This window comes from Eupeodes corollae, chromosome 1 (genome assembly GCF_945859685.1).
Source record: "Eupeodes corollae chromosome 1, idEupCoro1.1, whole genome shotgun sequence".
NCBI lineage: Eukaryota > Metazoa > Arthropoda > Insecta > Diptera > Syrphidae > Eupeodes > Eupeodes corollae.
Window position 1 is genome coordinate 144,984,164 of NC_079147.1, and position 24,005 is coordinate 145,008,168.

At 32.4% G+C, this 24,005-nt stretch overlaps 1 protein-coding gene across 5 annotated transcripts in view; it reads right to left on the reverse strand.

Moving 5' to 3' along the window:
• Window positions 1-458: 458 nt before the first annotated feature.
• The window catches only part of LOC129938591 (protein groucho), a 307,911-nt gene continuing 284,364 nt past the window's right edge, over window positions 459-24,005 (reverse strand). For 2 of the 5 annotated variants that reach the window (XM_056046246.1, XM_056046247.1), the window contains 10 exons: window positions 21,825-21,962; window positions 18,358-18,390; window positions 11,387-11,587; window positions 10,546-10,647; window positions 9,959-10,015; window positions 8,472-8,666; window positions 8,137-8,393; window positions 7,400-8,073; window positions 7,121-7,320; window positions 459-2,101 (listed from right to left, as the gene is read on the reverse strand). In XM_056046246.1, the coding sequence (XP_055902221.1) occupies window positions 1,994-2,101; window positions 7,121-7,320; window positions 7,400-8,073; window positions 8,137-8,393; window positions 8,472-8,666; window positions 9,959-10,015; window positions 10,546-10,647; window positions 11,387-11,587; window positions 18,358-18,390; window positions 21,825-21,962 (1,965 nt within the window). In that variant the 3' untranslated portion in view covers window positions 459-1,993. The remainder of the gene's footprint in view (window positions 2,102-7,120; window positions 7,321-7,399; window positions 8,074-8,136; window positions 8,394-8,471; window positions 8,667-9,958; window positions 10,016-10,545; window positions 10,648-11,386; window positions 11,588-18,357; window positions 18,391-21,824; window positions 21,963-24,005) is intronic. The other 3 variants (XM_056046249.1, XM_056046248.1, XM_056046250.1) reach the window with 3 other exon arrangements.

Sequence of the window (24,005 nt, forward strand, 5' to 3'; positions counted from 1 at the left end):
ACCTAACCAGTGTACTCGTATATGAAAAATTTGTATGATACCTTATTTTTATAAAAATGTTGTAATTCGAAATGTGGTACATTTTTATTTAGACTTTTTCCAGAATTTGAAGTATCAACATTTTATTCATATAGAATTTTGCAATACAGGATTTTGACTTACAGTATTTAAAGTACAGTAATGTGACCAATACAATATTTCGACCCCAAACCGTATGTATTAAACCAAAATCCAAACGAAAATCGACATCTCGCATTTTCTGAGATTTTCAGAAAAATCTTGGGCTAATGCTTTCCGAAAGTTAATAATTATATCATCTATGTCAAATTAAATTTGAATCACATACGTTAAGAAGCCCATTTTTCGAAATTACTTTTAGTCTAAAGTAAATTATTATTATTATTATTTCCAAAGAGTGAAAAGCAGAACTTGTTAAAAACAAATAAATCAATCGAAAATTAAATTTTAGTACACGAAGAAATTTTATTTAGTAAACTATAAGTTAAAGTATTAAAGATTAACATTTTTGTTTGCTTTAGTATATAAATCGTTTACAAGTTAAATTATGCCAACGCAGGTTTATACGTTTTGTTTTTGTTTTTGTTTGTTTTTTAACCAACATCGTGTGTTAGCATGGGTTTAAATTTAAACAATTTCGAGCAGTACACTGTACATTATTACATATTTTTATTATTTAAATTCAAATTAAGATATAATTCTCTTTTATTTTATTTTTATTTGTTTGCTTACATTCTTCTTCTTCTTCTTCATTAAACTGACCTTTAAGAGATCAACTTTTATTTCCTAGTTTTCGCTTGCCTTACAAAAATATCCATTCTTTCTTATTTCTTTTAACAGTTTTTCATCTGTTGCAATCTTGCTTCTTCTTTTTTTTACACATCTCATCTTAAATTCTTTAATTTGTCTCTCATTTAATAATTTTAATTTTAAATGTTTGTTTTTTACTTCATTTCTTGTATCACAAGTGTGAATTTATGTGTATTTTTGTTTGTGTTTTTGCGTGCACTAATATCCACATTTATTTATATTTATATTTATATTTGTTTTTCTTTATTATTTATTTACTTTAATTTCATTTATAACTAATTACTATGAAACGTTTAATAATATAATTTTGTTTTTTTTTGTTTTTTTCTTTAATTTGTTTTCTTTTGTTCTTATTTAATAAATCTTCTCTTACGCTTAAAATTAATTTCTCTTACTACTTAGATTTACAATTTTTATATTTTTGTTTATTTTAAAAAGAAATACATTAACATTAACTTGTGTTTTTATTTCTTTTCCTTTTCCTTTTTTGTTTTTGTTTTTATTTACGTGTTTTTTTTTTTTGTTTTTTTAATTTTAAGATTAAACAATTTATTGGTAAAAAATAAAACAATTATTTGTATTTATAAGAAAACAAGAAACTTCTTATAAAATAGATAATTGTGTTTTGTTTTTATAATTTTTGTTTTTATATTTACTTTTTTTTATTTTCAATGTATAATCTTTATTTACAATAATATATGTAGAAGTAACTTTTAAATAAATCAAAAAAAAAGTTAAATAATTTAAAAGTTAATTTTTAAAAAAATAAAAGAAAATTAAAATTAATAATATTTTTTATAATTAAAAGGATCGCGTGACAAATATTGTTTTTTTTGTTGGTTTTCGAGTTGGAAATTATATTGGGAGACCGTGTTTTTCTTTATTCCTTCTTTTTGACTTTTATTTAACTTTCTTAAGCAAATAAACAAAAAAAAAAACAAATACTTTGTTACCTATAGTAAAAAAAACTAATGAAAATTATAAAAAAGAAAATACATATTTATATAAATCCCTGAAATAAAATGTGAACATAAGAAATTAAAATAAAATGTTAAGAAAGAAAACTATCTTAAAAAAAACAACGATGTCTTTTTTTTAAATATTGATGCTGACTCCTTTTTTTTGTTTTTGTTGTTGCTGTGATGTTGAATATTTGTATGAATATTTAATATATGACTTCGTAGACGGTTGCTTTTTTGTCTCCAGATCCAGTGACAATGTATTTATCGTCAGTTGATATGTCGCAGCTAAGCACTGACGAGGTTTCTTTGGACTAGAATGGGAAAAATTAAGAAAACACATTAGTTAAATTATTCGAAAGAATACAAAGAAAAGAAAATAAATTTTTAGTAAATGAAACGTTCGATTGAGTGGTTTTGTTTTGACAGCTGTCACTTTTAAAGCTGTTATCTTTTGAAATCTGGAAAGAATTGATTGAATTGGTTAGAAATCACTGCAAAATGTATGAAGATTTTGCAGTCATAGTTCGCCAAACTAAAAACATTTGTAAGTCAAGGTCCACCCTGAAGTACCTTCTAAGAACCGTGCTGATCTCTCAAGGATAAGCAGCGCTATGTGCTATGCAAGCAACGAAAAAATAACAATTTTGCAGCATACTGTCTTATTTATAATTCCAGTGGAAGAATGTTAGATCTAGTTTTTGTCCATCAAGATATTGAATGTTCTGTTGCTGAAGCTGAATTTTCACTCTTGAATAATAGGTTTATCACAAAGCATTACATATATCTTTTAATTTTGCCAATTTAAATTAATTTTCCATTTCAAATGGGCCAAGAACTCGTTAACATTTAAATGTAACTTACCAGTCAAGCAAACTATTGCCGCGTGGGGCGCGTCGCAATGCTACTGCGTGAAACAATTTTATTTAAACAACTTTTCGCTCATTACTGTGAGACGCTTATTTCGCGTTGAATATGGTTTACACGACTTAAGTCAGTGTCAAAGTGCTCCTTTAATAAGCAAATGGCTGAAGAAGTTCGAAGAGACGGGATCTACACTAAATGTGAAACAAACCGGCGGCCCGCGAACTTCTCGGAGCGAAGAGAACGTGCAGCAAGTTTCTGCTTCTGTTCGACGTGATCCAGATTCATCGACGCGTAAACGTTCGGATGAATTAGAATTATCTCGCACATCATTACGCCGTATTTTAAAATTAGATTTGAAATTACATCCATATAAGATCCAGGTAGTACAAGAGCTTAACCCTAATGATTTAAATTTGCGTTAGTCATATGCCGAAACAATGTAAACTCGATTCAGTAATTTCAACCTAAATGGACATGTAAACAAACAAAATTGCAGGTATTGGAGCAGCGAAAATCCTAAAGCTAAACATGAGAGGCCACTTCACTCTCTTTAGGTAACTGTACAGGCTGCAATTTAAGCAGAAGGAATCATCGGACCTTACATTTTTGAAGATTCCGAGGCCGTTCAGTTACTGTTAATTCTACCGAGTATGTGAAAATGTTACGGGAGTTCTTAGCACCGATGCTACTGGAATTTTCTGTTTATAATCGTAACACATGGTTTCAACAAGATGGAGCCACATGTCACACATCGAACGAGTCCTTGCCGGTGGTCAAAGAAATGTTTCCGGAAAAGCTGATTTCCAGACGAGGTGACATCCCATGGCCACCCAGAAGTCCAGATCTATCCCCAGCAGACTTTTTTTTATGGGGTTATTTAAAGAGTCGTGTCTACATTGATAAACCGAATACACTCCGTCAAATTAAAGAAAAAAATCATCGAAGAGATGTCGGTGATCTCGTGGTCTCTTTGCAGAAGAGTATTCGAAAACTTCAGGACTCGCTTAGATGAGTGCAAAAACCGAAACGGTAGTCATTTAGACGATATAATTTTTAAAAAATAAATTACAACTAATTAGCTTTCTTGTAAATAAACGATTTCTAAAATATGTTTAATGTTTTTTTTATACGATTTTTTCAAATGTTAACTAATTCATGGCCCACCCTGTATATGAGTTTTCTAAAGCCGATTACGTGTCGTTAAATAACTATATTTACTCAGTTCCATGGGAAAATATTCTTTCAGCTCCTACTCTTGAACTAACCTATAATGTTTTCTGTGAAAACCTATTTGGTTTAATAAACAGCTTTTAAATTTAAAACGTGCAATGACAAACATGTACAGAAAGAGCAGAAAAGATGTCTCACTTAGAAGTAAATTTCGTCAATTAAGAAAAGAATATGAGTATTTGAAGAAATTTCTTCATAATAAATATCTTTGGTCACTTGAGTCAAAAATCAAGAACGATTCTAAAGCTTTCTGGACTTTTATTAATACAAAGAGAAAATAACTTGGCATTCCATCTGAAATGGAGCTAAATGGTGTTTTTTTAGTGATAACTTGAATGTTATAAGTGACATGTTTGCTTCTTTTTTCCCGCAAATTTTGTAAATCTTGATACTGAATGCACAAGTGTGCCGTTATGTGATGCTATAACTGATATTAGTCATCTTAATATACGGCAGGGGATATTCTAAAGGAATTATCTTCTCTTGAATCGAGTTATTCTCTTGCACCTGATAATATACCACCAATTTTCTTAAAAAAATTTAAGTTAGGACTTCTCAAGCCACTTTATATTCTATTTAATAAATCTTTATGTTATGGTGAGTTCCTTGAATCTTGGAAGTGGTTTTTTTTTTTTACTCTTATTCATAAATCCGGCTCGAAAAAAGTAATAACAAATTATAGGCCCATTGCAAAACTTTAGATAGTTCCAAAAATCTTTGAAGGTATTGTCAAAAATAAGTTGTAGGCTGCGGTTTGGAATAATATATCAGATTTTCAGCATGGTATTGTTAGCGGTAAATCCACAACTACAAACTTGGTAATTTTGTCTAATGCCTGCCTGTCTGCCTTAGAGAATAGACATCAAGTTGACTCAATTTTTACTGATTTTTCCAAAACTTTTAACAGCGTCCAACACAACATTCTGATTAAGAAACTAGAATTTCTGGGTTTTCACTCGAAATTATTATTGTGGTTGTGAATCTACTTGATTGGAAAAAAACAATTTGTAAAACTTGGATCTGAAATTTCTTCAGAGATCTCAAATTCTTCAGGTGTTCCACAAGGCAGCTATCTTGGTCCACTTTTATTTTTAATATTCATAAATGATTTGCCAACACATGTTATTCACACAAATTGCTTATTATATGCTGATGACCTTAAAATATTCAAGGAAATTAGAACCGAATCTTATGTTCTTGAACTACAACGTGACTTAAATAATATTTCTGTTTGGTGTGATCGCAATGGACTATTTTTTAATATTAGTAAGTGTTCTGTCTTAACTATATTAAAATTTTTTAACCCCATCTTATTTGACTATAATATTGCCAATATAAGCCTAAAAAGAGTATCTAAACAAAATGATCTAGGCGTGATTTTTGACGAATAATTACGACTATATAATATCAAAGGCAAACTCAATGTTAGGTTTCTTTTTTAGTAATGCTAAAGATTTTCAAATCCTTATACTCTCAAGTCAATTTACATTGCATTGATACGTTCATCTTTAGAGTACTGTTCTTATGTGTGAAATTCGTATTACGCTAATACCCAGCTACGCATTGAGAAAATTCAAAGAAGATTCACTAAATTTGCTATAAGAAAATTAAATTGGTCCTATAGTCCATCATATGATGCCAGATGTGCTTTGATTAATCTTAAGCCACTTAGTATAAGACGTGATTATTTTTCAGTTCTTTTTGCACGAGATGTTTTATGATGGCATATTTAATGTTCACAATTGTTCTCTAAGTTTAGTTTGTATGTCCCGGATCGACGTATTAGACCTAAAGGAGGTGAATTACTTTTTATACCCTCACATAGGACTAATTAATCTTTTAATGATCCAAAACTATGGCTTCTATTAATTATAATAAATATGCTGTGTAGAGATATCAATCAAGAGTCGGCAGAAGTCACGGCAGTCGGCGATGGTTCGGCCTCGAAAAAGACCACAAGTCGCCAGTTACAATATCAACTACGACAAATAGAAATTTAAATTCTGTACCTATTAGTGGTGCCAATAAAGCTGATAGGTCTCTTCAGGGGTGCCTCATGGAGTTCTCTAACTGTGACGATGGAGCTCTAGCAGCTTTCAAAAGAATGATGTCATCGGATGAGGATAATCTTTACCCTATAAGATGACTATCAGTACTTCGCTAGTTTCAATAGCGTTGACCCTGTTACAAGTCAAAAAGAACTTCTAGCGATCCTGCAGCCAAGGCAGGTACCAAGGTGACCACGACACCGAAAAAGACTGGTGAAGGAAAACCGACAAAAGTCTATGAAGATTGGGTCCAAGCACCAAAACCATTGTGTGGGACTGTGGTATGCCCTTGAAAGGGTAATTTAATTTTTTTAAATGAGAAACAAATTCAGAAAATTCCATGAATAGATACCACAAGTGGCATGAAGCCCTAAAGACCCTTCTTTTGCTAATTGCTCTTGATATATTCGCGAATTAATTGACAGAGAATTTTTTCTAATACAGTGTAGAAACTGGAAAACAGATTTTTTCGGTCACAGAAACATAGAGAACACTATTGCCATAGACATGGACGCTAAAACAGACTATTTAAAGCCTTACATACATTCTAATCCAATAGCTCTAACTGAAATCCCTACTGGAGAGAAAGGGACGAAAATAGGAAAGCCTCAATTGTGCTTAAGAATGACATATTGGATAATTATATTTTTGATAACCTATGCAACATTTAATGCAACCTCAACCTAAAACCTCGCCAAATTTCCTTTAATTTAACCAATCCCTCTCCTTTTCTGTGGAGCACAATGCACCCACTCAAATTGAAATTGTTACAGTGAATTAAATCAGTCTTGCCATATTTTCTTTGTTGTATGGAGAAAAGGTGGTAATTGTCAACTCATAGTTCCACGCCGAAAAAGTATTTACTTCTAAGTAGATTTCCACTATCTGCTGAAGGCATTGTCAAGGAGTAAAGATCGGAATAAAAGTCTGCAAACACGTTTTCTTTATCGACTGGGAAGTTGATAGACTCTATCACCCAGTTCGAACGCTTGCGTGCTAACGTTATTTCTATTTTTTCCGAATAGTGTAATCCGATCCTTAAACACATTTGGCGAAGTTTTCAGAATGCTAAATTCGCTTCTAAAACGGTAATTTATTTCAATTCTGACTGAGCTTTGAAAATTTGCTAAGACAACTTATGAAGTTCTTTGTTTTGTTGTATTATTATAAACATTAAAAAATACTTACTTGGAATATGCTGGCTCCATATGGTGTCCTCCATGCATTCAGCAAGTTATCCTTTCCAGTTGACACAAACCATTTGCCGCATGTGGCAAATCTTAATGAAAGAACACAACTTTCGTGAAGATGTAATTGGTATTTGTCTGGTTTCGATGCATGCAATACTTCTACGTGTGAATTTTCCATACCCACTGCCAACCATTCTCCTATTAACAAAAACAAAACAAAAAATCATTAAGTCAAAACTTTCTTATAAACAATTAATTTCATTTATTAGAGACTTACCCGTTGGACAATAACCTAGTGAGAATATCTGTGAACTGAAATCATGTTGTTGCAGTTGTCTGCCTTCTCTTAAGTCCCAAGATCTCACTGTATTGTCTAAACCACCAGTCCATAAACGTGAACCATCAGGACTAATGTCAATGCACGAGGCACCGTCTGTGTGGCCCTGGAATTGTCGCACAAGCGACTCATTATGTAAATCCCAAACGGCAATGTTTCCATCACTGCAGCAGGAAAAGCATACTTTGGAATCGGGACTAATCGCCAGAGCATAACACGCTGGTGCAGCCGATGTTAATTCAGCTTTAATTCTTGGTGTCGGACTAGCCAAATCCCATATTGATAAATTTGATGCTTCACCACCCACAATCAAAGTTCTTCCATCGGGCAGAAGTTTTACTGAGCGAATATAATTATCGCGTTGTAAACAGTCCAATTGACTGATTGGTGTCATGCTGCCTTGTCGCGCAATATCCCAAACTTTGACGCATCCCTTACCACCGGTATAAACGTATTTCGTTGGATTCGAGATCGTTACGGCGCACACAACTTCACCGTGGGAGAGTGTGCTCATTTGGCGTGCATGCCTTGGGATGCCCACACCCACTAGGGCATCCGGCGGAAAGGGCACCGGTTGTAAGGTGCCTTCGCCATTCATGTGAAATGAGTAGGCTCTATAAAAAAATTGTATTATTACAAATTTGCTCAAAGAAAATATTATCAATTCAAAAACTTACGGTTTTCCACCGGCCAATCCAGCAGAATGAGGGATACCATTAGCGCGTACATGAGCGTGTGGATCATACGCCATCGGAGGTCGACCATACGCAGGATCTGGTGGTGGTCTCTGATAGGGATCCGCTGGCCGCTGATATGGGGAATTGGGATAGCCTGCTGGTGGAACCTGTGGAAGTACTTGCTTTGGATTTACCGGCATAGGTACATTCGGTGTTGGTGTTCTGGCCTTAGCACCCGGAGTTCCAGGTTTGTCGAGCTGTTCAAGAGAAAAAAAAAAACAAGTTTAAAAATAGAAACAAATAAAAATGGATCTTTTTTTTTGTTGAAAGCTTACATCTTTAGTTTTAAGGCTGGGCGTCGATCGTGATGAGCTTGAGCCCGATCGGGATGGTGGTCTGTCGCTGGTCTGTTTTGAATTACTACTACCGGGTTTATCGGATCGATCTCCGTTTAGGCCAATACTGTCACGATCACGATCGCGTGAATCTATCGAGATGTGATCGCCATTTGGTCGTGGGGATGGTGATTCCTATACAAAAAGAAACAACAACAAATTGTAAGTTAGTTTAAAGTTTTTTTTCTGGATATTGTTCTACAAAGACTTCTAAAGGAAATAAAAAAAGTCAAAAATAGTTACATGAATGAATTAAAGCAGAGTTTGAGAGGTTTATAGCAACAGGTCTAAGCATTTAAAGGTCGCCGTCCATATAAGTGGCATAAACTTAAGTGGCGCCCAGCACAGCTGATAAAACTATACATCATATCATAAGCACCTTATTCTTGCGATGGGCAGATGAAATAACGTTGACATGTCGCTATAGTGAACTTAATTGACTTTAACGTGACGGTAATTTTTACTAGAGACAATACTGGTGTCTCTCTGGCACACCATACAGTTATGTTTAATTATTTGCTTCGTTCTTTTGTTTACTTTTAAAATTTCTTTTCCTAATTAACAGTCATTGAGCAAGGGATGTGTTCATAGTGAATGGAAGTCATTTTATAACTTACTATAATTTTAAAGCGAACATTTTATTGGACGATTAAGATAGAAATCAAAATGTGACACTTTACTTTGAATGCTCTAGAAAAAGTGTCACTAAGAATTAATTTTTGAAATACTGTCACTATTTGACATTTGTCAATTTACTTTTCATTTTCTTTTACAGAAGCAAGAAACAAGATTCGCAATTGTCTTCAGCATTCACCTCAGAGTCTCAGAACACGTTTAGATTGAAAAAAAGAAATCCAAATTTGAAGCTCTGAAAGTTCAGAGGAAAAAGCTTTTGTTTCTTGAAAAATTGAAGAGATGAACTGTCAAAAGTTTAAGAATTTGCCACCTTTCTCTTTCATACCACAAGAAACAAACCTAAAGTCAGCTGCGCTGTACTTTTCATTTTGCAAAGCTCGGAGAGCACATTTCGAACTAGATCTGATACAAAAAATAAACACAGATTTTTTTTGACAGCTCGGTTCTTTTCTTTGAGCAGCAAAACGATTATTACGTAAATTAGCTTTCTTGTGAAATGGGAAATAGATGTGAATGATTTTTTTGACATTATCGATAGTACTGAACTCTCATATATTTTAATATCACTTTGAAGAATTGACATGTAGAAATTTGGATTTTTTTTTGGAAAGTATATAGATAAGATTTAAATGATCGCGTCAACTGTCAGTTCTACAAAGTAGTAGATTTGTAAAGCAAAGAACAATGCATTCAAAAATCCATGTAATATATTTGACATGCAAAAAATGAAATACTACAACAACAAACTACGAACATTATTGTTTATGTTTTTTCTTTTAAACTCAACTCACCATTTCATTTGACACATCTACGACTAAATCCTGATCGCTTTTCTCGCCATCGTCGTCCTGCAATATAAAAATAAATAAAAACAATTTTCAAACAAAAATTCGACATGGGTTTTTGGAATGTTTTCTACTTCAACAAAAAATTTAAAAATTATATGGTTTGTTTCGAAAAAATAAAAATCCAACAAATATAAAGGATAAAGCTAAACCCTAGAATGGTGAGTTGAGTTTCTATATGTCACAAAAACAATCACACACAACTTAAGAGAGTTTGTCAAAACTTTTTTTCAGCTGTTATTGATAGTGTTGAAATTGGAAAAAGAGATAGAAGTAGAGAGATAGAAAGATAGATAAAAACGACGAAATTTAAAAATAAAACAAATTTAAAGTCACTTTTCTTAAGAATGTGAAGAAGAATAATTTTTGAAAAAATTAACTTTGGAAGACAAACATTTAAGCACACAAAAATGTAAAAACAATTATTACTTAAGTAAATGAAATGTTTTAAAAGAGATGGAAAAAGATGAGAAAGAAATCTCCATTTTTTGTTTTTGGATTTAAAATGAGTTTTGAAGTTTTGGGGTACTTACATGTGCCAGTTTGTCTTCTTTTCTTCGCTTGGCGTCATTCTCAATGTCAAGAGGTGACCGGGTACGATATTTCTCACGCTCCGCTGGTGATACAGAGTTTCTCTAAACGAAACAAAAATAAATTACAAATCAATTGCAATTAAAAATGTTTACTAATTGATGGCATGATTTAAGTCTTTTAATGTTGCTAATGTCATGAAAATGTGATAAGCCAGTGATTCAAGTTGGTACTAACATGACTTAAATGGAACTGTCAAAGTTGAAAGAACAGAAAATAACAAATCTAGTGTTGCATTTTTGACAGCTGTCAAAACACATAGGAATAATGACTAAGATACAATGACGTTACGATCAAAATAGAGTAAACAAGTGTTTCTCTTGTCGATTTCGAAAATGAATGGATTTTTAAAAATTCATCAGTTGTTCTGTCACAATATTGACAGTTAAGGTTTATAGGAATAAGTCGTATTGCAAAAATCAACTTTGAAACATGTAAAAAATAATGGTAATTTACAAATTTATTTCAATTTTAATAGAACTCTTATAATTCGACGGAGAGATAAAAAAGTGAAGCAGAAATTTTTTTTTTTAATGTGTTGGAATGAAATAAAAGATTAAAACGTCAAAGAAATCAGAAAAGCTTGAGTTTATGACAATTTCTAGTTACATACTTTAATAGGCAACATTTGCGCTAGGAATAGAAATTCATGATCACAATATCATGGTTTAAATTGTCTGTTTTCGAAAATGAACTCTAATATACATATTAAAAAATGTGAAAAAATCAACGTAAACAAATATTAATGTTTTTATTATTTATAAAGTAAAATATAAAACTCACCAGTCTCTCTTCAGCAGACGGTCCATCTAAATTACTTTTCATATCTGGCCGATGATGGTCTGGCGGTGCTTTTAACAGACTTTGTGGTGCGTGTGGTAATCCCATTGGTCCACCTAAAGCTCCGAATGGTCCAGCTAACGCTCCAAGACTTGGCATCGGCTGTGGTGGTCCACCGGGCACTTGTTGCGCATGAATTTGTTGCTGCAAAAAAAAATTGTAAACAAAATAAGAAAATTAATAAACTATTTTCTTTATTTCAAATATAATTTATTTTTTTTTGGTTTTTACTTGAAATAATATTAATAGATTTGCCAAAAATATCTAAGTTTATAATAAATTGCATTTAACATAAGCATAACAATAAATAAATTATATAAAAAAATACAAAATAAGACAAGTACAAATAAAGAAACAAACAAAAAATATTATAGCAGGTATGCCGGCCGAGTGCCTGATATTATAGTTTTTTGTCTTAAATATCAATATAATATAATAATAATAATAATATCAGTGCAATGAGTAGTAAGTTGTAGAAACAAGTATTGAACATTTTTGACACTTGAATTAAATACAAATGACGTTATTTCCTATAAAAGACATAACAAACTTCGCTGGGAATTATTATGGGTCAAATAATTAAAACAGAAACATACCATAAAATATGTAATCAGCCGGCACTCTATTCTTTTACTTCCTATAATTAAAACTGACAGTTTCTTTCAAGTTTAAGATCTGTCAGACTGTATATACATGCAAATGGCGGATATATATGTATCTACAGCTGAAATTATGAAGAAAAAGATAGGTGGGTAGATTGACAATGCACATATGCCAAAAAATCGAATGTTAAAAAGTGACTTCACTAAAATAAATATTTTTCTCTCCATATCTGCATTAAGGACCTCCTATAATCTGGATTTTAGGTTCTTCCAATTAATTTGATTTCAATATTTTACATTCTCATTTTGTACAGATTTAAAAATGTGTAAACCCACCATAACTGAAGCAAACGTTTGGTTTATTAAACGGACATATATTTTTTTTTTAAAACGACTAATAAAACCTTAAGTTTTGTTTACATGGTGTTTGTAAAATTAATTACGAATTTTATTGTACTCTATTCGGTAATGTTTTATTTCATTTGAGGGCAATATGGCTTAATCGAGTCTTGTTTTTTAGGGAGTCATGGAGTTTTCGATTGGTCTAAAGCCTCCAAAACACTTCATTTCTGGTAAAATAAATCAACTAATTTTTGATCTAGATCTATCAAAACACAAATTTCTCCCGGGGGAATATAAATTGATTTATTATTGATTCAATATCAGATTTGAAAGTTTGGATTTACTGCTCTTTGTACTCATGTTGATACAATTTCAAGCTGTCAGTTTGACAGATACACGTTTTTCTTTTTATTTTAAAATTATTTCAGTCGAAATGAGTTTGTTATGAAACAAATTAAACAAAATATGGACACAATTTTAAAAGAATTGCTAGATTCATCAACTTCAGTTGAAAATGAATCAAGGGGCGGAATTTGTTTTGATTTGATGAGGATTATATTTTAAAAGGCAACAAAAATCGGCGTCCACACTTTGTAAGGGATGTTGTTAACAAATTTATAAACATCTACGAAACTTCAAGACATTTTAAGGTACATATTGGAAATTTGACAGACTATTATTCGGTTACAACAACAAATGTAAATCCTGTTTTATTTTTGAATCTATTGTTTGCGATACAAAAATTAGTTTTTCTATTTGACACTAGGCGACATTTTGTGTTATGATGTTTGGCATCAATGATTGACTGGCAACTCCGCTCTAAACGTCAAATAATATGATTTAAATTTAATGATCCGAGCTGTTTTATTTTATTTATCTGATCTGGATTTATCTGGGTTAATGATGAATAAATAGCCATCGGAATTTTTCAATTTTGTACCTTTGTAAAATGAAATATAATAATAATAATATATGTAATAAACTGAATATTACTTTTAAAAAGTACAGTAATTTACCTATTTGTTTTAGATATAGAGAAAATTCTTGAAAAAAAAAACTTAGAAACGTCAAAAATGTGTGTGATTGCTGAATTCGAACATATTTATTTTTTTCCTCCAATATTCAAATATTGTAGGTTGCCATGACTTTGCTTAGTTTCTTCGTTAATATTTTTAATTTGATTGAAAAGTCTCTTCGGATGTTTTTTATGACATAACGAAACCATTTCCAAACCCTTATCAAAATTATAAAAACAAAAAAATAAACTTAAAACTAGATCGAAATCCACTGATGCCATAGCAGTCACAGTGAAATATCCAAAATCCAATTGTTCAATGGACCTAACTTAACCAAACCATAACCAATATACCCACATGAACAGACACCAATGCCGCACACAAATTTTATGGTTTCACGATTTCGAAATGAAAATTTGCCCCAACAACAAATAAATCATAACAGAATTATAAGTCCTTCACGTTTTGAGTTTTTTTTTATTAGTTTCCTGTTCATTTTCCCCGAAATGTATACCAATATAGAACCCATCACGAACCCTGCTCGGTGAGAGTCGACACAAGTCACAGATGATGCAGATGGAGGGAGGGCAGGAGCTGTAGCAGCGTTGGTATTAACGGTGCGGCAATGGTTATGGTAGGTAAAATAGTGAAGGCAGTGGCAGCAGCTTTCACTGTCAACTTTCAACCTCCATTGGGGAATTCGATTCGATTCAGTTTTTGAATTTGCTTCGTGAAAAAAAACCATCACACATCGAAATGAACCGAACAGGACTCTAAAGCCACCATTGCTGCTGTTGCCGCCAATGCGACTCCTGGTGCTCAATTTTATTCGATTATTCCGGCTCTTTGAATTCTGCGTTGGTCTGGCAGATAATTTCTCGTCGTCAGCATCCCCCCCCACTCATTTTTATTTTATCATATTCCCACTAGGCACAGGGGTGGGCATCGGAAAATTTGATCAGAGATGACAGTATTCGAAACCTAATACCCCAAGCAAACTAGAGCTTTATCCCTGCCTCCCTCCTCCTCCCCTATCCATCTTCCCATAATGCCTCTGTCATTGGCTACCAGTTTTTGGAAGTGCATCACTCTAACCACAGCGAATGCGGTAATTAACCGGCTGCACCAAGATAATTTTAATCAGCTGCAGGTATACCTACATTACCTATAGCTTGTTATATGTTCTGCCGTACGTATCTACATGAATGTATAGGAGAGCACCGATGCTCCCAACAACAACTGTGACCGGCTAGAACTGCGCATTCCTTAACCATTCCGCCCCCTTTAGAACGGTCACTCGCTGCTGTGCCGTCATCACCGCGCCTCGCCGGCCGCCGCTGCCACACCGGGCCTCAAAGCCTTGTTGACCTTCATTAAAGAATGATAACACCACCACTTGCACATCATTTCCGAACGTTTCGAACATCAGGGGTGTTTTGGTTGTGCTTCCCAATGAAATGTAAAATAGCTATTTTGCCCCCTTCCCTCACCCAACTCCCTTTGGCAGTTTTCGTCCGTCTGATGTTCTGTTGGACAGTACCGATGACCGCAACCACGAAAAAGTGGTCGAATTTCAATACAGATTCACACTCCACATTGTCCACAGAGCGAGTTTTCGAGCTAATGGGATGGGGGTATGATAGCAAAAAAGGTAAAATGCACACAGCGTGCATAGTGTGGTAAATATAGCCATTGACAAGGTAGGAGTTAGGCAAAATAAAAAAGGTTGAGGTTGAAGTAGAAGTCTTTCGTCGATACACTGGGGGGAACAAGTATGTTGATGTGAATTTATTTGCACTCATATATAGAGCACTTTTGAATATGAGCCTTAAATGTCACTTATATGTATCTTCAAACTATATGTAATGTCAATACATATCTTGATAATTAGGTTGGTAAAATTGCATGACAAATCCAATATGGTGTACAGATTACATTTGCTCGGTTAGGGTGATGGAGGGAAATTACTTAACTACAATATCCGTCTTTCAAAAGTAATCAAAAAAACTGTATGCAACTGTCAAATCGATCACTTTTGACATTTGAAGATCAATTAAAGCTATTGTTTTCCTTTTTTTACTTTTATAACGAAAAAAAAAACAATTCTCAACAGAGTTTGAGAATATAGACCGTTCAGAGTTATTTTGAAAACACGCCATTCCACTTAGCAGTCACTATTTGACATTTGTCAATTTACTTGTCATTTTAAGCAAAAATGGAAAAAACTAGTTGTAATAAAACAATCACCTGCCAAATGCTTATGTTCATTATTTAACTCACTTTGCTCAGTTATTTAATTCTGAGCTCATAGAGCACGCTTTAATCAAGCTCAGAAACTATTCAAAATGAAACAAAACTTTTAGGCTTTGAAAGTCCAGTGGTAAAAAAGAAAAACTTGTTTTTGTTTGACAGTTCTGGATTTGCACTGAACTAAAAAAGAAAAAGGTCTAATCTCAGAATGAATGTTTTTAAAAGAAACTCACCACATAATGGTGATTAAATTTAAAGCTTAAGCAAATATGGAAAAAATAAGATGTAATACAAAAATCACCTCTCAGATGCTTATGTTCAGCTTTTAATTCAGTCTTCTCAGTTATTTAATTTGAGCTCATAGAGCACGCTCTATTAAAGCTTAGATCCTATTCAAAACGAAAAATTTTAGGCTTTGAACGTTCAGTGTTAAAATAGAAAAATAAGTTTTTGTTTGACAGTTCTGGATCTGCACTGAACTAAAAAAAAAGATCTAATCTCAGAATGAACGTGTTTTAAAAGAAACTCACCACATAATGGTGATTAAATTTAAAGCTTAAGCAAATTTGGGAAAAATTAGATGTTTAAAACAATCACATCTCAGATGCTTATGTTCAGCATTTAATTCAGTCTCCTCAGTTATTTCGTCTATTCAAGTTCAGAACCTATTCAAAACGAAAAATTTTAGACTTTGAACGTTCAGTGGTAAAAAAGAAACACAATTTTTTGTTTGACAGTTCTGGATCTGCACTGAACTAAAAAAGAAACTCACCACATAATGGTGAATTATTATTCGTTCTGAAATGTAATGTTTAGAATTCATATTTTCCGCAACACGACTATTTACAATATAAATTCGCTTAATCGCAGAAACTCACCACGCTAAGGAAAATTGTGTATTCGTTTTGAAATGTCAAGTAAGAATAATTATTTTGGGCAACACGATTATTACAGTATAAATAAAACACTTAACCTCAGAAACTCACCACACTTAGATAATTCTGTATTCTTTCTGAAATTTAATGTTATGCCAGTCGACAATAGTTTGGAATTGTGTCTTTTTTGATCTTTTTGATCTTCACCATAAGTTCCAAGCAAGAATTTGACAGATGTCTAATTCAAACAAATGTATACCCAGACTTCTTCGCTCCAAAATAGTTGAATACAATCGATAATCGCCAGCTTTTTTTTAAATTTCTGATTCAAATTGCTCGCTTTAACGGTTACTTAGTTTAATCACACACCAAACCACACCCCCCACCCCCAATCGGCGGCAGTTAAAATGGTAAAATTCAGGCTCGACAGTGTATTTAAACAAATTAACTAGCTTCATTTTAGAGGCCCATTATAAAATTTTAATTTCAAATACGAAAATAAACCCTTTTTTTGTATGGTCAGTGAAATTAGTTATTGAAACACTATACTGCAACTTAACCAAACAAAAATAAAGAAATTAAAATTTAGTTACAACCAAATCGCAGTAATTTTACATTAATTACCACAAAAGTTGATTTTTCTGCTCACATTTGTGAAAGGCTAACCACTAAAGCCACACAAAACCTCACACTTTCTATATCATTGCCATCATCATTATCATCACTGAATTCCACATCATCCTTGTTTCTTTTTTTTTCAAATTTTGTATCATGAAATTTCAAAAATTAAAAATAATCAGACAGTTTGATGTTCATAAAGTAAGTCCTGTCTACTGAAAAACACTATAATTGGCCACATAATTAAAAGAACAATGTGGCGCCCTCTATACATATTACAAAAATATAAAACCCGTCAACTACAATTTTGGGGGTGTTTCTATAACACTTGTGGTAATGTCAGTCATATCGATTATAAAAAAAAAAAAACGAATAAAGTTTTCACAAAAATAATACATGAACCCAATAATATCGATATAGAAGAAATAATGTTGATGATGACACCAATTTCCAGGAATACGGCACTGGATATTACAATTATTTATTTTCACCCCACCCACTCGTGCAGCGAAACACACAAATTAATTTAACATTTATATCACACATCTGAATTAAACCCGAAGAGTCATTCAATAAAATTACCACGATTTCAAATCCGCCCTCATCATCGCAGTGTAGTTTTTTTTCACCCGATTTTGTAGAACTTTTAGTCCTGGAAAAGGCCATCGCTCACTAATACTCACACAAAAAGTGGTTTAAGTAATAATATGTGTATGGTACATAGAATGTGTGTGTGTGTTTGTGAAAATTCTCCAAAAACCATGATTGCCATTGATGAGCAGCCGTGTTTTTTTGTTTTGTTGAATTGTGTTTAATAATGGGGTGCCACAGGGATGAATTGTTGGGTCGATTTTAGTTAATTTAATATGTTTTTTATTAGTTTTGGGAAATTCAAAACTAACAAATGACCTGCTTCAGTTTTATTGTTAGCAAAGCAGTAAAAAAGGACAAATATATGTATGTTTTATATTTTGAGGACAAAGAGAAATGATGAATGACATTTAAATGACAGAACAAAAAATGAATTATGTAAAAATGAACTATAAAATAGAACTAAAAATGAACAAATAGAAGCGTTTAATGATTTTTTTCAACCGAATAACAAAAAATTAAGTTAAAAAAAAAATAACTTTAAATCAAACAAAAGACATACAACAAAAGAGTTCAGAGAAATTATTTCTTCTTTTTGTTTTTGTTATATTCAAACTTACTAAAAGCTGTTGAATTCCCTGTTGTTGGTGGTTCTGCATTTTACGAATTAAATTTTTTATTTTGTTTTAGTTTTTTTTTGTTTAATTCAAAAAAATTTGTGAGGGAGTAGAAATGAAATAAAAACAAAAATAATAAATATAAATAAAATAACAATAATAAATAAATTAAAGAAAAAGAAGTTTTGTTTTTTTTCTTCAAATTTTTTAGTTTTTTGATCAAATATCAGAAATGTTTATTTAAGAAAAATAAAACTTAACGTTCTATACTGCTGTTGAATGTAATAAATTTATTCGCAGAACACCACAGTTATTGTCAAAGTGCAACTAATATTAAACTGTCCAATTTGTTTGTATACAATTTGTATTGAATTTTGAAAAAAAATATTCAGTATAGAACGATTGAGAGGTAAATGTTTTATTGGGTCAAAAGATCCTCCGAAAAAATTGTTTTACACAAAATTTTTCTTTTTAAATTATTTTCTGTCATTTTGGATTATTTTTTATTTTGTATTATATATTTTAGTATTTTGTTTGTGGTGCTCAAAATAATCGGACATTTTATTGACTTTTTCATATAAATATAAATATAAATATAATATAAAATAATTAATATAATTAAATAAAGCAAAAGGATTTATGAAATAAAATAAGCTTAAATAAAAGAATTTAACAATAAAACGGTTTAAATAGCCTGATATTCTTGCAGCTGTCAACTTTTTGACATTTGACATTAAAAAAACTATGCTAGGAAGCAATCCTCACAATTGAACACCGCGCTCTTGTCATTTTTTAAATGAGAGAGGATCTATGCCAATACTACACAATCCATTCAATGCCTTAAATGGTGATTTTCTTTTTATGTCAGAGCAGAGCCTGAACTGTCAAACAAACGATTGTATTTCATTTGCACCTCTGAACGTCCAGAGCTTTGAAATTTTTCGTTTTGAGCTTGTAAAGAGAACGCCCTATGAGCTCAAAATAAAATAAATGACTATACCGAGTCGAATGCTGAACACAAGCATTTGACAGGTGGAAATGGAAAAAAAGCTAAAGAACTGTTTCCATGAGAGCTAAAGTGTGGATCGTATTTGGAACGCCTGTTTACTTTGACAGTTCGTTAAAGGCTATTCACACGAGAGCGACCATCATATGAACGAATATTTGTTGATTATGACTTTGACAGTTTGTTGGGCTATTCACACGAGAGCGACCACCATATGCATGAATATTTGTCAATTATGACAGTTCTTCCACATGGTTTGTTTTTATTCTTCATAAACAGATGCACAACAAAGACTAGAAAAAGAACATTTTTAGGTTAAGACGCGCGCGAACATTTTATTCGTTAAAGTGTGGATCGTATGTGGAACGCCTGTTTACTTTGACAGTTCGTTAAAGGCTATTCAGAGCGACCATCAGTTGAACGAATATTTATCCATTAAGACCGTTGTTTCACATGGTTTGTCATTAAAGGTGCATACCAAATACTAGAATGAGATATTTTTTATTTTGGTTTTGGTTTATTGGGGTTTGGATCATGTGTGGAACGCAAGTTGTTTGACAGTTCGTTAAAATCAAATTGCATTTCACGACAAACAATTGGTTTTCCTAAATTTCTCTTATTTTGGAAACGGAAAAGCTAATTTTAGAACCAAAAGATTAACTAAAGCTTTATTTCTAACTTTTTCTTTACAATTTGTACTGAATGTAGGTTTATAAATTGTTTTAGATCACATATTATTAATTTATTAAGTATTTCAAAAATTATTCTGGATGCTTAGAACAAGCCTTGTTCAGAAGATTTTCGGCCTCTTCTTTGAAAAATTTAATATGAAAATGAAACCGCTTATTATAAATATAAAACCTTATTTATAGTGCACTTATGGACAATTTTATTAAAGTGTTAATTATAGGGCAAATTTTAAATTAAAAACAGTTTTCGGATTCGCAGAACTTTATCTGAAGATGTCGCTCTTCAAAAGGTATTGAGTACCATTTTGACATGTGTCACACATTTCCTACTTTTGAAAGTTCAGAGCTTCGAACTGGTCGTTCTTTTTTGTTCTGAACTTGTTCAGACCCCACTCTATGAGCTCAGAATAAAATAACTAAGCAGACCGAGTTGAATGCTGAACACAAGCATTTGACAGATGGAAATGGAATAAAAGCTAAAGAACTGTTTACATGAGAGCAACCAACGAATATTTGACAATTATTAAGACATTTCTTTCACATCAGTAGAATAAAATGTTTGGGTTAAAACAAGTGCGAACATTTTATTCGTTGAAGTTTGGATTGAATGTGGAACGAGAACGGAGTTTGACAGTTCGGTGTATTCGGATTGCAATTCTTATCAGAACTTTATGTGAAAACGTCAATAGGCATCAAGTGCCAATTTATTTGCATTTGACATATGTCAGAGTAAGAAAAAGTGTAAAACTGATTTGGCTATGCACAATGTTACAAGATTATGGTTGATTTTAAAAATTTTATGCTTATAATTTCTGATTAATGGAGTTTGTAGTTGGGCGCCACTTTAAAGTGAAAAAAAAACACATTCTTTAAAAAGTTTTTGTGATTAAACACAGAAAAACATAAGATTTTGAGCAGGAAAATCAGATTTAAGTAATACATTTTTAAATAATCCATAACAAATAAGTTATAAATAAAAATAAACTAATAATAAATAAAAATGTGAACCGAAATTAACTTAGAGAACTTAAATTACAAACAAAAATTATCAAAACCTAAAACGAAATATTTTAATTCGTTGTAAATTTGTTAATTTCTTATCAATAAGGTTCAGAGGAATTGTTTTAAATTTAACCAAACAAAAATGCAGAACACCACACTCACGTTGACAAAAAAAAAAACTTTTAACAAAAACGAGATTTTTCTATATTTACAATATTAAATAAATAAAGTGAATAAAAACAAACAGGTGATAAGATTAAGAAGTTTTGAAATGGTATATAATTTTTTTTAAAACACAACGATTTCGAGGATAATTAAGGGACTTTTTTGTATGTCTACACTTCAGTCATTACATATTTATAAAGAAAAACAAAAATCTCATAAAAACAACAAGCAGACTTTTGTATAATTAATTAAACTGGATTTTTGACCCATTAATTACATTTCCTCTTTATTTAAGAAACAATTTTTGGCATGTGCTTTTAGTTAAAATGTTAAAAACAATTAAAAAAATAATATAATCCAAATTTATTAACAAAATTAAAACCTAAAATAAAATACAAAATCAATGCAATTTGTCATAATTATAATTTTCTACATTCAAATTATTATTGTTAAAAATAAAAGAATTTAAAACAAGAGAAAAACAATTAATGTTTGCAAAAATTGCAAAGAAAACTAAATGTTATAATATTGTATGTTTTTTTTTTTTTAATTTAATATTTCTTAGGTTTCTTTTTTTTAAGTGTGTATAATATAAATTTTAAACTTACCCCAATTATTAAATTTAATTCAGGCATTGTTACTTGTTTGGCCCGTTCGACGGCCTGTAACACTTGTTGCTGATGATCAGTTTGTAGAAATGGCAAAAGCTGGCTTATTAAGGTATTTAACCGTTTCGCAATTTCTGTCTGAAATAATAGAAGAAAACGTAGAAAATATAAATATTTATGTTTAATTAACACATAAAAACAAATGTTCATACTTTAAAAATAATAAACAAATCATTTTAAAAGAAAAATGGTGTTTTTGGGGCTGACGTTGGGCGCCATTTTTTGTTTTGCCTAAAGCTCGAGAGCCAGTAAAGTAAATTATTAAATTGGAAAATATTTTTATTTGTTTGAAACTAAATTTCACTTCATAGACTAACTTTTACTACACGAAAATCATCCCCCTTCAATCTTGTCTGTCTTATTTTTCTGGAAAAAGTTGAATTAGGTTAACTAACTGGTGGCAACTTTTATTCCTTTACTACTGATGTATCAGTCTAACTTTATGTAACTAAAAGCTACTTTCAGCTCATTGCACTCACATGACACAACGCACCGACCTTACATGCACGCGGTGGTGGTGCCGGTACGTCAACTTCAAAATTTTCTGAAAATATTGACAATAGTAGCGGCGAACTTGTTCTTCTGACAGAAAATTTACACTAAGGCAATTATATTTTCGTTTGTCTAAAAGTAAATATACATCAACGCAGGTATATAATCGAATGTGTATGTGCTAAGGGCATTGCTTGCTACCTCTGAATCGTCACACTCTCTTAGACACAGTGTACTCGCATAACCACCATAACGTTAAAGCCTGCCTGATGTCGTCTGTCAGAACTTTTAGGCAAAGCATCCATGACACTTCTGTCTATAACCATTTGGTTGAGTGTGCTTTGATCGATCCTTTTATATTCCTCTATCCCGTCAGGTCTTTTGTTTAAAGTCGGTGTATAGGAAGGTACTTCACCACACATGACGAGACATGCGGGCAAAGTTATTTTTCTCTATCATCCTGCTGTCTGTCCATAGGTAGGGTAGGTAAGGTACCTGTCGAAAAGTGCATCTGAAATTAGGTTTGCGGCAGATGACATGACGTTTCTGTAATTTCCATTCGTGATCCACACAATACCTCTGCTTTCTGCTATGCTATAACCTTTGCCAGAAAACAGGTCATCACAGTCCTCCATGGAATTTTTGGAAAAAAAAATTTGGTGCCTTTTGTTTGAGTCTTCAAACCTCGGCCTATGCTTTACCCTATACCCTATACCTTATAAGTTAGTGCTAGTTTGATGTTTTCTAGTTTAAGGAAGGGCGATGTTCTCTCTCTCTCTCTATAACGGAGCCAAAAATCATTGTCGGTCTTCGGGAACAATCAATTGCACAATTCTTCAAAAACCCAAACGGATCTGACCTGCCCATTCGTTTTACCAACCAGCAAAGGATGCGCACTAAATGTAAATTCGGTTAGATTTGGAATGATTGGCCAGTTTGGGTTATGTTTGACTCTATAGTTTCTGTTGCTTTATTATGTGTATCCATTTTATAGGACTCGGACTCCGATTCAGACTTTGTACGGTATATGTGTTCCTGTGCCACATCCTCGGCTTCAGATTCAGCTTCAGCCACCACCCTGTCGATTGTGGTTGACGTACAGCAATAGCAACGCAATACCAAAAGTGAATTTTAGATGTCAGCTAGGCTTTTGTGGCGGACCGGACCCGGACGGTCCTTTAGAAACGTGTGTATTTGGGAGTATGTGTGTTTTCTGTCCCTATATTTGTTGTTAGGAAAAGGATGTTGGGAATGGTGGTATGTTATAAGTGGCAGAAAGGAAATGAACATCATTTGTACAATGTCGGTCGGTGTACTTTCTGTGTCCCTTTTTGGCTGATATGTCAGATTCTAGCATGACACAGACTGAAATACTGTGTGCACCATCATAATAGACCTACCGTCCTTAGAAACGTCGCCGTCGCTCGATTCAGTGCCTACACCAATTTTATACGAAGGAAAACCTAGTTTACGCAATTAGAAAAATGCGTGACGTTAATTTGCATTGCGGACTATTTTCAAATGTCCTAATTTGATGCTTTTATTGTGGTAGAGGAGATGGGGGGGAGTCCAATTGGATGGAAGTATGTAGACATAATTAGATTGTCATTCTCCGCATACAACTATATC